At 37.0% G+C, this 16,642-nt stretch overlaps 1 protein-coding gene across 1 annotated transcript in view; it reads right to left on the bottom strand.

Annotated features, from left to right (window-relative positions):
• Positions 1–2,327: 2,327 nt before the first annotated feature.
• The window catches only part of LOC124896592, a 45,140-nt gene continuing 30,825 nt past the window's right edge, over positions 2,328–16,642 (bottom strand). The window contains exon 3 of the mRNA XM_047408175.1: positions 2,328–2,703. Within this exon, the coding sequence (XP_047264131.1) occupies positions 2,328–2,703 (376 nt within the window). The remainder of the gene's footprint in view (positions 2,704–16,642) is intronic.

Raw genomic sequence — 16,642 nt, 5'->3', positions numbered from 1 at the left:
TATATTCAGACAAGGTACGCCATAATCCAGAAACGTAGGACAATTTGGAAGCCAAATTAGCCTTTTGTGGTTTAAACTTTAGGGCAATTAGCTGTAAAAGCCGAACCAAATTCTTGGGAACGTTTGAATGTCTATTATCATTTGTTCCAGCCATCGTATCAGTAGTTGAGATATTTTGAAAAGATGGAACATTTTCGGACAACTTGGTCGATGGACCTTTATTTGTAGCTTGAGTCTTGGCGTTATCAAGAGAAAGATGGGGACTCTTCAGTATATTTGAAGGATTCAGTCTTGTGATACAATCCTCACCAAATGCATCATCACCAAATATGTTACTGGAAACGTCCACAAGACCCAACTAAAAAAACGTGAAGTTAATATCAAGTAAAGAGGCAAGTTGGGATATTAAAGAAAGAATTATTAACTGATGTATCAAATCAGCCAAGGGAATTGATGAACCAGCGGCACCATCTTCAAAGATAGCGGTGTCAATACTTATGCAATATAAAGCAGCAAACTCACAATGTTGATCGCTTAAGTCCTTATGCTTTTTCTTCAAACGCTTCCAATGTGGTTATTGCATAACATTGATCCCAATTGAGCTAGAGTCGGCACTATCAATAGTAGCCCCATTGAGTGAAACAGGTTGTTTGAAAGCGTCACTGTAAAATGGCACAATCACTAGTAACTTTTCAATGCTTTTATCCGACGGGCTGGAAGATTTCTTTCTTTTTTGGAGAACGTAGATCACATTGGAAGTTGAGATGTATACTGCCTTTGGGCCGATGAGGGGATTTTTACTCTTTTATCCATGTATGTATCCTTGCCCTTCAAATTTTTATATTTAGGAACAACTTGGACAGATTGAGAAGGATTACTCATTGCCGCCTTGGACTTTGAAGAGTGGGAAAACTTGCCTTGACCATTCAACTGAAGTTGGTTTCCTTTTGTTGATATGGGAGAAACATCCTTCTTTGAACCTTATAAAATAATATGGATATTTCGTCTCAACACAGTCTCCCGAAGGGCTCGCCACCAATCTGAGAACTTGTGTCATAGAAAGTCCATTGTCTAATAGATGCATTAGTATGTTAAGCTTTGACAAGCTTCCAAAACAAACACAAGAATCCCAAAGTTGCACTAAAGCTAGCAGCGAACCATCATAATAATGGACCATTAGATGTCGGGAACGTCTTGACAAAATCCAAATTGTCAACTAAATCGACAAGGACAATAAAGTTCCACAATCAGGTCATCATCATGCCTCAATGTGTCACAACTTGAACAAAGTTCTATGAAGAAATCACTCTAAGAATCGGACAGTGGCCGCTATCATCAATTTGCACCTCTTTTTCTGCATCAGAGCCAAATGAAGAAGCTTTTTTTACCTTGACTTGTTGAAATAATTTGCGAGTATCAACAAGGTTAAATTTTTTTGCCATATTTTCTCCTAAAATCAGCCACATTTGAACCCCACGTTTCGGACGGTTAACATGATAATAAGTTTAAAAATACTCACCAATCCATCCATAGAAATATTGGATGGGAAAGAATGCATAGCAAGTTCCCAAGTTTGAAGAAGTATAGATCTCCCTAAGGCCACGATTGATGCTTTCAAGTATCGGGGCCACCAAAGAAAATTAATCTCCATGAGCCATCAAACTTGTGACTTTAAAGACGCAATCACAAATACAACCACCCTTTTTGTTGGGGAGCAAATATTTACCGAGCCAAATTGCAAGGAAAGCTGCCAAATAAGTTTCATCCCTGCATGATTCTTTTATTCCTAGATCAATAAAAGGGGCATTCTCTTCTTCGGTTGTTAGTGGTAAAAAACTCATGTCAATATTCCCCAACAGATATTGATTCATCCTTGGCTTCTTCTAGTTTTTTGACATCTTTTGTTAAGGCTCTACATATTTTCTTGGTCCTCAAAACCAAAAATTAGTCCAATCAAGAAAAGAGAAGTCATCGATGACACCTTTTGTACGCTGGTAGAATGCAGAAAATAAGTGTGAGCAGCTTCTGGGTACAAAAAGTTTCCCTTTGTCTGCCACATATGTCAACTCCATACACGAGAAAATAACTTCGTCATAAAAGAACCCATGTTCATGAAGGCCTCTGATGTTTCACAAGTCCCATAAAGATATGGACAACTCTCCAATAAAAGTAGAAACTATGTTGGAGGATGGGCGCCAATTCTCATAGAAAACCAGGAGCATATTCTCGTTATGGTCAAACATGAACAATGAAGCAAAGACGGCATCATAAGTCTTGTTGTGCTCCAAGGTCTCTCTATTACGGGAAAGAAAGTCTTCTATCCACTCCTAATAGCCATATGTATATCGATCCTCACCAAATACAGAGGGAGGAACACGCCAACTGCTAAGGCTCCCATTGCAGCTAGGAGAGCTCGCAACAACAATATTTTGATTGGTAGAAGTCTTCAAAAGGAAAACTTTTTCTGTCACAATTTTTACTGAAAAGTTGTCCATGACGTCCTTAGTTTCTGCCGTTGACCATTCTATGAGATGGGGGGAAGTTTCCAGCAGGAACGTGTCAATCACCGGAGGATGAACTTTAAAAGTGAGGGCTTTGGCATGCGAATTTGGCTTGCTCTCCAGGATCTCAAGGCAACTGTATGGAATTTCACGGTTGTCGAAACAAGTCATAGTTGGGGACCAAGAGCACACTACACCATTCCTGAGGATTAAATAAGGAATAAAGATTAACCATTATGGACACACAAGTTGGGTAATAGGAAACAAGAGAATCTGAAGTTGAATGTGAAAGAAAAAAAATTAACTATAGCAACACAGGTTAAACTTGGCTGCAAATTTTGTTTGGTTACTATTCCTTGTTTCCGGTTACAATAAACATAATTACAAATCTTGGTTAAGTTACAACTCTTTGTTTTACTTATTAAAAAAAAAATAAGCATCTTGCAATTGCAGTTACACATTTCATATTGCAATGTTGCAAATTTGAGCGAGAAAAAGGCAGAAAGCTACAATGAAAATTATAGTTACCTGAGAAGCAGTTTGTGGATTCAATCATATCAAGCAGGGTCACAGCTTCACAGGTTAGCAATCAAACACCATCGAACACTTTTCTTTGTGGCTGTTGAATGCTTTGAAGAATTTCTTTAAAAAGGAGAATCTTATATAGAAGTTCTTGTAATAATTCCCATTTCGTATACAAGGAAAGTTGTGGTAAAATTAGAAGATGAGAACCCCTGGGAATTTCAAATTTCCAATCAGTTGGAAAATTACCATATTGAGTAGATTTCTTTGGTGAAGATTTTAATTCTTTTTATAAACCAAAAGGAAATTTAATATATTTTTTTGGTACATGAAACGAAAAGAAAAGTTAATATTTTTCTTTGGTAAATGAAACCAAAAGGGAAGTAAATATTTTTCATTGGTAAATGAAGCCAAAAGGAAAGTGTATATTTTTCTTTGGTACATGAAACCAAAAGGAAAGTTAATATTTTTCATTGGTACAAAAATTCAAGTCAACTTTTTAAATTCATGCGTGCAATATGTCAAGTGAGGGTGTTGTATTGATCCTTCTAATTCAAATATATTGATAGGGTTACATTGTTGTGCCAATAAAAATTACTCCAATAAATATTTTGGCGGTGATTTCTCATATTCATACTTATCCAAGAATTGTAAAAAAAAAATCAAGCTGGTCATTTCTTTTTACTCTTGAAATAATATCGAGTTTGTAGTCATTTGAGGGCGAAAAATGAGGATCGCCACAAGCAAATCATTGGTTGCTTTGACAAAACCTTTCACAACATGAAAGTTCACGGAGGAAACTTTAGTTAAACTACTCGTAAGTATTGGTCTAACTAGGATTCACCGATGAGAAACAAATACCTTTGAAATCACGAAAATAAAAACACATTCATGAGAACTTCAAGTCTCGCCGCCAAGTTTCGGCAAGCCTACAAGTTGACAAGTCTCGACGCAAGGAGTATTTGTAGACATATAAGATTCAACGGATTAAATTCAAACAAAATTTGAATTTTAGTCACGATCATTTGAGTTAATTATTCAATTTGGGACTTACAAATTAGTTGGTCAATTTTATCAAATTCAAGACCAAGGTCCATTGTACTTTGGAGCCCAGACTCTTGCCAAGTGTCAACGTGATTTGGCGTCCCCATCAAATCGAAGACCAACGAAATGATGCCACATGTATAAATGATGTGGAAATCTAATTCAAATTCAAGAACCTGTCAAAAGTCGTCAAGTGTCAAAATGACATATTTCGGCCAATCACAAGCAACCCGGCCTACTCCCTACAACTATAAATAGGGAGTAACATTACATTCTAAGGACGAAAAAAAAAGATGACTTTGACAAGCATTGGAAGCATTGGCAACATCGGCATAGACTATCAATTTCTTGCAAGGAGAAATCAACGGAGATCTTCCCAGAGATTATTCCAAAGCAACAAAAATACTTTTTGGCATTTTCGGTGATTGAAATACATCTCTAGGAATCCAAACCATTCAACAATTTGAGAAACACGCTATTGAAGGCCCTCGGATCATTTCTAAGTTTAAGAGAGAAGAATCGAGAGAGTTACATAATTGTACTCACAAGATTCATTAATAAAAATTACTTTTTTTCTTTTATTTATCTTTGGTTGTAGTTAATTTTCGACGCTTTTAAAATTTGTTGCGAACAATGTTGTTGGCTAACTTCAATAATAGTCCAAGAATGCCATGAATGAGATCAAGTGTTGCATGGTATTGTTTGTGGAATGGTTTGTACAATATATATATTAAGGTAAATGTTGAGCTACAAGAATCCAGTAAGATCATTGACCTGCCTATCATACCCCTCAAAGCAAATTTATAAAAAAAATTAAGCTTAAAAGAATAAATATGTCAAATATGCACAATATAAAGGAAGGCACCATTCGATCAAGGCACCAACCTTTTGGGACGTATTCGGCTCATCAAAACAAACCAAATGATGAATCTAGATGCTTTATTGATCAGTTAAAGGAAGTTAGCTGTTTGTATAGTAAAAGCTCTATATAACTCTGCCAAAAGGGAAAAGGCTCCACAAAGAAATTAAAATAAAACCTCACCGACTCTGCTCTATTCCTCGTGTTTTACGGTTATTGTTGTTGTCACTAGAGATCGATGAAATATTGAAGGATAAAAGAGATTTCATCCCATTTTGAATTTTCTCCCCTCTCTCTTTCTATAAATGTTGAAATTTTCTTTCCTTTAACCTTTGATTTAAATTAAAGATAGAATATTTCACTTTTTGTTTTTTAGTCTAAGAATGTTGTATAATCTTTATTTTCCTTTCAAGTTTTAAACTAATTACAAAATATTCAATTTCCTTATAGTTTGGTGCAGGTGTATTGCTTCCAGCCTTTATATATTGCTAAAATCAAAAGTATGTTAGGTTGCAAAGAGATATTAAATCATATTGTTATTCTTGTGACCATTTATAATGATAAATATAAGTATCCTATCTTCATTTTCAAATTGGAAAATGATTTACTCTGTCTGAATGGAAAGGAGCTGAAAGAGAAAAGAAAGTTGACAACTATTTTCCTTGCAATGATATTATTGCGGCATATTTACCTTTAAATATATCCCTATTTTGAGACGCAAATTGATAATCAGATTAATTAGTGATTTTTGATACTCGCTAAGTGTCAATTTCTCATGATTCAAATTCTTAAGCCATAACTAGCAAGTAATGGGTTACTATCCATTTGGTAAATTTATGTCATTTGAATGAATGTGGATGTTGGCTCAACTCAATAATATTCTGTCACGGCCCAAATCAGGGCCTGGCCGTGACGAGCATTTCGAACCATGGAGGCCCGAAACACCCCTATTTGTTTGGTAATCATGCACCTAATTCATATGATCAAAGTAATGCGGAAGAAAAACAATAATTCGGAAACATGTTCATAAATGTGAAAAGAAACAATAACGGGGAAATAAAGTTTCCCCCAACATCAATCAACCTCTAAACAACTGTCTGCAAAATCTCTAACAAATGACTGAGTCAAGTAACCGTATATAAACTGGGACAAGGCCCCCAGTAGACCCCAAAACTGAATATAAGATAAAAGGATTGCAGGACATAAGACCTTCCGAAACATAAAAGGCTCACCACTTGTCTCTGCAACTCTGTCTGAATGATCTACTGATTCTCTTGACCCCTAGACTGGGCCTCTGAACCTGAGAGGTTGGAGGGGGGAGGGGGTCAGCACAAAAGTACTGGCACGTAGACATATCAAAAAAAAACATAATATTTTTATAATATATAGTTGAGAGTCATTATAAAGCAAACTTCATATCAAATCATTTGAAAACACATGGGTGTCATGCAATAGTTTCTCAACGACAATGAAATGCAACTGAGCTAGGTGGAATACCCTACATAATTTACACCAACTGTCAAACCCTGGTTGTCGTTGATATTAGAGTATATGTGAGGGAAAGACACACAAGATCACACAAAATGGTGTCTCGATCCAATGTTAGTGCCCAAGATCACTTAGCCCGGGCTTCTACCTATAGTCCCAATTTGGAAATGACATGAAGTCAAGTACATATGATCACTTAGCCTGGTACAAATGTTCCGTGTCAGCAAACACGTTTTCCTAGCGATGAGCCCTTGTGTCTCAAACGCCTTCTTCGAGCATCCACCTTTCTTATTTAAAATCAATGCATTCAAATTTCATCTTATTCAATCACATATCGTATCCTGAAGGGTATCGTCATACTCGACTTGCAAGTCATTAATATCACATCCACATATGCATAATCATGTAAAAACCAAGGTGCTTCATCATTTACAATTGGTGAACAATAGTTATTTCAAATTCATGCTCTCTTTTGTTGATCACAATACAATATAGAGTATTGAAACATTAACATGGGAATTTGAAAACAATTTATCATTCATATTTATCAAATTTCCATGGAAAATCTCAAATCACATATGCATGGTTTCAACCATTGAAGTATATAGGCAAAAAATTCCCATGACATAAAGAAAATGACTTAGAAATCATATTGAACGCAAGTTATTAGCATTTGACTGAAAACCCCCATTTAAAAATCATGCATGTTCATAAAACTACACCCATGAGATTTTAGGATAACCCCACGTACCTCTATTTCCAAGGATAATAGATGTTTATTGAAGCTTGCGTATTGGTTATTTCGAATATGAAATTATCTTTGAAAACCTATGGTCAAATCTTGAGCTATTTGGGTTTTTATTTTTGAAATCCTAAGGAGAATCTTAAGCTCTTTTGATGAATGAATATGTATTTTGGGGTCCTTGGAACTAAATCTAGTGTTTTAGGGCTAAGTAAGGGAAGAAAAAGACCACTTTGTCCTCAACACGGAGTGTTTAAATCACTGGAATTCATTACATAGGCGCCGCCTAGGCTATCGCCTATGCTTTCCAGTGGCCATGGGCGATTGGTTAGGCGACGCTTACCACTTTGAAAGGCCATAACTTCTTGCTCGGGTGTCGAATTTTAGCCAAATTGGTATCGTTGGAAAGCTAGCTCGAACACCTATGATTTGACACATAGTAGGTTCCCTAATTCGATATATACAGAGAGTTATGGTCAAGGGAAGCTGACATACTTTACAATGTCCACTAAAACTTAGTCGATCAAAATAGTTTCAACTCATCCTTGAGTTGAAGGACCTCTATGGTCTAAATTCTATGGCTTCGGGATTAACAACGCATCGAAATCATGGTCTATATTGTATCCTGAATTACGGGACATTACATTATCCCCCCTTAGGATTATTCATCCCCGAATGATGATGTGGGACACAGACAAACACGTTTTTAAGCATAATAAAGGACTAGGAAAGATAAAATGGGAATAGTACCTTCTGTCTCCTCCTCCATCGAAGCAAACAAATTGGGATATCTAATTCTCATGTCATCTTCTGACTCCCAAGTTGCTTCTTCGACTTTCTGATTCCTCCACAGTACCTTTACTGAGGCTATCTCTTTGCTCCTCAGCTTTCGAACTTGGCGATCTAAAATTTCAATGGGCTCTTCTTCATAAGACAAGGAGTCTGTCACTTTGATACCCTCTACTGGCAAATACCATAGAATGATCTCCAATGGATTTCTTCAACATGGATACATGGAATACCGGATGAACGGAACCCAAGCTTGCAGGCAATTCCAACTCATATGCAACTGTACCAATCTTTTTCAAAATCTGATATGGCCCTACATAATGAGGGCTCAATTTACCCCTTTTTCCAAACCGCATAACTCCTTTCATAGGATAAATCTTGGGAAATACCCAATCACCAGTTTCAAACTCTAGTTCTCTTCTCCAAACATCGGCATAGGACTTCTGATGACTCTGAGCAGTCTTGAGTCATTCTCTAATGATCTTCACTTTCTCCATTGCCTGATGAACAAGATTAGGCCCATACAACTGATTCTCACCCACTTCATACCATCCTATCGGAGACCTACATCTCCTTCCATACAATGCCTCAAAAGTGGCCATCTTGATGCTGGCATGGTAACTATTATTATAAGCAAATTCAACCAGTGGCAGGTGATCTACCCAACTACCCTTGAAATCTATTACGCATGCCCTCAACATATCTTCAATCTGAATGGTACGCTCAGCTTGCCCATCCATCTGAGGGTGGAAAGTTGTGCTCAAATTCACTTGTGTACCTAAACACTTCTGAAAAGATCTCAAGAACTGAGATGAAAACTACATACCTTTATCGGATATAATGGACACTGGTTCCCCATGTAATCGAACTATCTCCTCAATGTAAATCTTAGCATAAACCTCTCCCAAATAATTAGTCCTCACAGGCAGAAAGTGGGCTGACTTGGTCAACCGATCTACAATCAACCATATAGAATCATACTGGTTTCGGCATCTCAGAAATCCTGTAATAAAGTCTATGTTTATCATCTCACACTTCCATAAAGGCAGGGCTATCTCTTGGGAAGTACCACCTGGCCTCATGTGTTCTACCTTCACTTGTTGATAGTTCAAACACTTGGACACAAAATTAGCTACATCACGTTTCATGTTATTCCACCAATACAAGGTTTTTAAATCATGGTACATCTTACTAGAGCCTAGGTGAATGACATACCTAGAAGTATGCGCCTCATTAAGGATTCTTTCCCGTAGCCCATCGACATTCGGAAAGAACATACTACCCTGAAATCTCAGAATACCATCGCCATCAATTTCAAATGTCATAACCTTTTGTTGACCCATATCTTTCTTGATTTGCATCAAGATGGGATCTTCAACCTACTTCTCCTTAACTTCAGCACAAAGAGATAACTTAGCCAACTCATGAACAGTCACCCCTCCATATTTGGAATCTAAGAGTTGCACTCTCAGATTTGCAAGGCGATGAATATCCTTCACCATCTCTTTCTTTCTTTCTTCTACATGAGAAAGGCTGCCCATAGACAACCTGCTGAGGGCGTCGGCTACAACATTTACCTTGCCCGGATGGTAATGCAGACTCATATCATAGTCTTTCAAAAGCTCCATCCAACGCCTCTGCCTGAGGTTCAATTATTTCTATGAGAAAACATACTATAAACTCTTATGGTCAGTATAAATATCAACATGCACTTCATAGAGATAGTTCCTCAAGATTCTAAGTGCAAACACCACGGCTACTAACTCCAAGTCATGAGTTAGGTAATTGCGCTCGTGAACCTTTAACTGCCTAGATGCATAAGCTATCACCTGACCACGCTGCATCAGTACACAACCAAGTCCCACACGGGAGTCAGCTTTTCCTTCAACTTCTCAAAACTATTTTCACATAAGTTAGACCAAGCAAACTTCATCTTTTCCTGAGTCAGTTTAGTAAGCGGAGCAGCTATGGAAGAAAAACTCTCTACGAACCTTCTGTAATACCCCGCCAAACCTAAGAAGCTCTAAATATCGGTTGGAGTCACGGGTCTGGGCCATTTTCTCACTACTTCAACTTTCTGGGGATCCACTCTTATCCCGTCACTGGACAAAATATACCCCAAGAAGGCAATAGTATCTAACCAAATTCACACTTAGAAAATTTGGCATACAGCTGATGATCCTTAAGGGTCTGAAGAATAATTCGGAGGTGATTGGTGTGATCCTCTTTACTCTTAGAATAGATCAGAATATCATCAATAAATACAATGACGAACAAGTCAAGAAACTAACGGAACACTCTATTCATAAGATCCATACAGGCTGCTGGGGCATTAGTCAACCTGAAGGACATGACTAGAAATTCGTAGTGACTATATCGGGTTTGGAAGGCTGTCTTGGGTATGTCTGACTCCCTAAATTTCAACTGATAATAACCCGAGTGAAGGTCAATTTTTGAAAAACACTTGGCACTCTGAAGCTGGTCAAAAAGGTCGTCAATCCTAGGAAGAGGATATTTATTTTTAATGATGAACTTATTCAGCTGGCGGTAGTCAATGCATATCCAAAGGGACCCATCCTTCTTTCGAACGAAGAGCACGGGTGCACCCCATGGGGAAACACTAGGATGAATAAAACCTTTGTCTAGGAGGTCTGCAAGTTGTTCCTTTAACTCCTTTAGTTCCGCGGGAGCCATTTTATATGGCGGAATAGAAATAGGACAAGTGTATAGCAACACATCAATGCCAAAATCTATCTCCCTATCAAGGGGTATCCCTGGGAGATCTTCGGGAAAAATTTTTGGGAATTCATTCACTACAGGGACTTACTGCAGTGGAAGGTTTCCAACTTTTGAATCTTTTACATAGTTTAGATGATACATATAACCTTTGGATACTAAGATAAGAGATAAAGTCACCTCTAGGTTCCATAGAACTCCCTGCCCATACAATTGGTGTCTCATTCAAGGAAATAAAAAGTGACCTTTTAGGTTCTGCAATCAAGGGTGGCATAACGTGAATGGTGCCAGTCCATCCCAAGGATGGCATCAAAATCTATCATATCCAATTCTATAGGTCTGCCATAGTTTCCCTACTATGAATAGACACGACACAATTTCTATATACCCTTCTGGCAATAACAGAATCACCTACAGGAGTAGAAACAGAGAAGGTTTCTATAATAACTTCAGGTTCAAACCCAAAACCAACAGCCACATAAGGGGTCACATAAGATAAAGTAGACCTGGAATCAAGCAATACGTGAACATCACGAGAAAAGATTCATAACATATCGGTGACAACATCTGGTGAAGCTTCCGCCTCCTGGAAGTTAGTCAAAGAATATAACCGGTTCCGACCGCTTTCAGCAGCTGAAGGGGAACCTTTAGAAAAAGGAGCTGTTACGAATATGTCTCTTTCTAACATTGTATACACTATTTTTAGCAATCCCAATCACCGTCTTTGAGTGACAATGTAAAGAGACTGGTGAAATTTGTCTTCCCCATAAAGGCATATCTATCAAAACATTTCTCAGCCACTCAGCTTCTTTCCCTGCCAACTCGAGGGTAATGAATTCAGCTTACATGGTAGAATGTTCTATACAGGTCTGCTTTGAAGACTTCCACGAAATAGCATTTGCACCCAAAGTAAACACATATCCACTGGTTGAGCTAACTTTATCATTATTAATCACCCAGTTTGCATCACAATAACTTCTAAAACAGAAAAAAATTTATTAAAATGCAAGCACCAATCCATAGTACCTCTCAAGTACCATAACAAGTGATAAAGAGCGTGCTAATTTTCACAACTGGGATTATAAGTATATCTACTCAATCTACTAACAGCATAAGCTTTATCAGGCCAAGTATAGTTTATGAGAAACATTACACTCCCAATTATTTTAGCATATTCAGTTTGAGAAAAACTCAAATCTCTATTCTTTTTCAAGTATGTGCTAGGATCATTAGGAGTTGTCACTGAAACTACATCAAAACAACCTAATCTTTTCAACATCTTTTTAATATAATGAGACCGACACAATGACAAACCATTAACAGTTATTTTTGTATTTATTCCTAAAATCACATCAGCTTCTCCAAGGTCTTTCATTTCAAATTTAGAAAATAAAATTTTCTTAGTCTCATTTACAACTTTCACATTACGGACAAAGATTAACATGTCATCCATATATAAACATATAATCACACAACTAGTGTAACACTTTGAGAGTACACCCTGGGCGTCACTCGGTGCTTACAGTCCCAAAGGACCATAAGCTAACCCATGAGCTAGTATCTGTTGTGAGCACTGAATAATAATATCATAATTGCGGAAGAACAACTAATATGCCATAAGGTTTTATTACTAAATCAATACTAAAATATGAATCTAGAGAAACAACTGTCTGAATCTGATAAAATACTAATAACCTGGAAACAAACTATAATGTCTGAATATTGAATAACTGCCTCTAAACTGAATGACTTAGATTTGATGGGACAGGCCCCAACTAACTCCAACTAACTACTAGACTAAAAACATGAAATAGAAATAATCTATCCTTAAAATATGAAGACTCACCACTACTACTACTAAGATGTCTGAAATGTCTAAGAGCGGTTTGCTAACTGAGCATTAGCACCTATGATATAATACATCATAGCACAAAGAAAAGGTATGAGATCAATACTTGGAATATACTGGTATGCTAAATAAGGTAGGCTGACATGGATGGTTTCATGAACAGGAATAATCAATTATATGGATATACATGTAAAATATGCCGTACTAAATAGAAAGCATGAAATTTGTAGATACTGGGGATGCATGACCAAGCATATTATATGAAATTAATTAATGTCTGTAAACTAAAATACAAAAATAACTGATATCTGCATTCCTTGGTCAAAAAACACTGAGACTAAACTACTGGTCTAATTATTAGTCTTAGACTGTGGGAGCTATCATCTAACTGATATGCCCCAATCTTAACTAATCGGGGTTCAACCTGTAACCCCAGTTGGAAGAGTGTTAATACCATGCCACGGGTACTAACATTTGCTGTGTGGATGCACTAGTCAGGTACATTGTATTCTCCCGAAGGGTGAAGGGTGTCAAGTCTAATCTGGCGAGTGACCCTTACGAGATAGTCTAGCCTATACTGACGGGTGACTTCTCATATCCTACACTGGCTACGTAGTTTTCGAGTTTAAGGACTACTACTAGAGACTCTGCATATATGAAGGGAGAGCCACCATACCTACAATCACTCGGTGCTAAATCCTACTCCTAACTAAATGACACTGAGTTACTGACTATTCTGAGTTTAACTGACTGTTCTAGTAATGCTCATAAATATAATCTAAAATTATTCTGAAGATACTAAAATGAGACAAAGTAAATAGCTATAGTTTTTGGGTATTCAATACCCCCAGAACTAAAAAGCAGTAGTAGTAAAATAGTATCAAACTTAAAGGACATAGCACGAAAACTTCTAGCAAATATTCATTCTTGTAAGAATGCTATCAAATACTTGGTGTTCATAGTTAAAGCCTCTTATGGAAAAAAGCATAAAATTTAAAGAAATAGCATGATTTCAACATCAATGACACTCAAGCATGAGTTAATTCGAAAAATGTAAACTTTGAAATATGTGGAAATTGATAATAACGATAATTTCATTAAAGCATGGCATAAAATTAATATTCATGGATGTAGACACGTAATTTTGTCCCTCCAAAAGATTAATTTTCACCTATTTACCTTATTCTACCATGTACCCCCAACCGTGTAATTATCCATCATAAAAGAACAAAAAATAAAAAACTCCCTAACAAATTTTTTCCCATCCTAACCCCTTTAAACCTTATCCTAACAACCTACCCCACTCCACCCCACACCCTACCTTACCACACCTCCTACCCGTTACCCCACTAACCCCCTCACATTTTTTATCCCTTGGAGAAGATGACAAAAAGAAAAGAGGGGACCATATCCATATACTCCCAATTAACCATAACAAACAAAAGGGATAGGGACACCTCACGTGATCCCCTCATTTCCCATATTTTCACAACAAAGACCTCACTCTTGGGCCACACAACAAAGGAATTCATTCTGAATTTCCATTTAAAACAAGAATAAGGGGGGGGAGGGGGGGGAGGACCAGAGCATAGGGGGGATTCCACCTTTTCGTTTTTTATTCTTTACTCACTCTCAGAACCCCTCACAGAACACACATACCCCTACACAATAAATCGTACACACACAGGGGGACGATAAAGAAATCAGAGGGAGATAAAGAGAGAAAAATAGAGAGAAATAGCAGTTTTTTGTTCTAATTTTCGGTGAAATTTCACTGGAAAAAATAGTTCACAAACCAACCGGAGAGAAACCTTCATCGGAGCTGATCATTCTGGTCAAACCATCGAGAAACATTGGAGACCAGAAACCCCAAACCACCAAAATCCACCAGGAAACCTCACCGGAAAACATTCGAAAACCCGACCAAAAATTGACTCATCTTTTTCGTCCCATCGCATCTCATCAGAAAATTCCAGTGGTGATGTAAATGGATGCCCAATTTATTCGTGACTCAAATCTTGGTGAGAGTTAGGTGTCATTGTTTGGTTTTTCCTTTGAATTATCACGGGTCTCTTTTTGAATCAAATTTTGAGGGATTTTTTTCTACAATTGGTTCATAGTAGAGATTTCAGTGTTCATTGAGGTTCCGATGAGGTTCAAATCGTGAGCTCTGGTCAGGTGCTTGATTTGAAATCAAAAGTGCAATCAAATAATAATCACAGTTCGAAAAACTCAATTTAAGGTTCATCTCTCTCATCTTACTCTTAGTTAATTCTTAGTTTTTATGTGATTGATGGATATCATCTCCATTTTTCTTTTATTCTGCGTGTGATGTGAATGATGGGTGTTATATTATATTGATGGTAGACGTTTGAAATTGTTAATCATGAATTATGTAAATTTGGTGTTAAAAGGGAGTTCAGGGTGGAAGCGAGAAATTGATAAAAAGGGTGAATTTAGATGGATTAAGATTTGTTGATTTTGGTTTAATTTCGTTTAAATATGAACATTGTTGAACACAATAGTAGCATGGTTAGGTCTTTAAATCGATAGGCAAACGTAAGTTGGGTAGGCAAAGTTTAGAATTTGTGATTTAATTGAATGTTTGAAATTTTATTGAATGGTTTGGGTATCTTGCATTGAAAGGATGTATTTATTCACCGAGGAATTCTCCGAGGCCACATGTATATATTTATTAACTGGAGAATGCCCCGACGTATTATGTCAGCGGAAGACGTTCGAGATGAAGGCCCAAGGCATCGGGTGAGGCATTGGAACTTAGTCTAGGATTAGTTTAGAATAGGATTTACATTTTTGTATTTTTCTATTTTTTGGGATTGGATAGTTCGGACCGGACATTACTTTAGTTTTGAACTCTGTTTGATTTATTTGTTTGCTTGTTTTATGTGATTTGTGTGGTTTACAAATTCGTAGTGTCTAACTAGCTGATACTCTCCACCAAGCGACCGTCATAAACCATGGGATCGAGGGGTACCTAACACCTTCCCCTCGGTCAATAGAATTCCTTAGCCGGAATCTCTATTAGCAAACCAGTTTAAGAGTTAAAATATTTTGAAGAGGGATTTCCAAAGGTGACTTGGCACACCAATCTATGTCAAGTGGAGACTCTGAGTTTAAACGTAAATAATCCTTTTTCAAAACAAATTTTCAATATTTTGTCACTTTAATAATAAAACTCTTTCGACCCTTAAATATAATCTTTTTGGTGGTAAAAAAGGGGGTGTGATAGCTTTGGCGACTCTGCTAGGGATCTTTTTCAAAATTCAAGCTTATTTTTGGAGTTGTATCATCTTTTTTTTGCATTATGGGTGTATAGACATTATTTGTGTTGTTTTTTATTATTGTTCTATCATTGTTGAGTGCCTACGTGCTCTTTTTTTACAGTTTTTACCTTATGTGTTACCGCTTTATATCTGACATCATGTGCATAACCCGATCATTCTTTCTGCAACAAGTCTGTAGTACACGTGTTGTACACAACCTCTAGTTGAGTCACCCTTATTTTAGGAGGGAGAGCCATTGGGTTGTATGGAGTAGGTGGACAGCTAAAGCAATCCACTATCGACCATACACTCCACTGAACATCCTTGTTAGTGGACCCCAGCATAGGCCAGCCTTTAGGTCATGCTAATCTGCATCATATTGAGACCTAGCGGGACCCACGTGGCCCTTTGTAGGAGACTCACCTCTAAAGCATCCCTACGTGCTAAATGTTGCATCTTTGAGGGTAATGTGGTCATTTGACAGACTAATTTGGGGAAAGCATATGTTAGAAGTAAAGTGCATAGGCAAGAAATGTTGAAAAAACATTAGAAAAAAAAGGAGTTTCGTAAGTTTTTAGAGTTTTTTATGCCTTTTGATTTTTCTTTCACAATCCAAAAATTCAAAAACATTTTTTTACCTTTTGCACTCATTTTCTCAAAAAAACATCAAAAAAAGTTTCCTTTACCATGCATTCACAATTCAAAAATTCTAAAAAGATTTTTCATTCATAGGAGTTTTTATAAAAGAAAAATTCAAAAAAAAAATGGTAGAGGTTTTGTACATTTCATATAATGAAAATATCATGAAAATACCACAAAGATTTTTTT

The sequence above is a fragment of the Capsicum annuum genome, chromosome 3 (assembly GCF_002878395.1).
Source record: "Capsicum annuum cultivar UCD-10X-F1 chromosome 3, UCD10Xv1.1, whole genome shotgun sequence".
Classification (NCBI taxonomy): domain Eukaryota; kingdom Viridiplantae; phylum Streptophyta; class Magnoliopsida; order Solanales; family Solanaceae; genus Capsicum; species Capsicum annuum.
The sequence above is the reverse complement of the archived record's forward strand: the minus strand, read 5'-3'. Positions and strand labels throughout refer to the sequence as shown.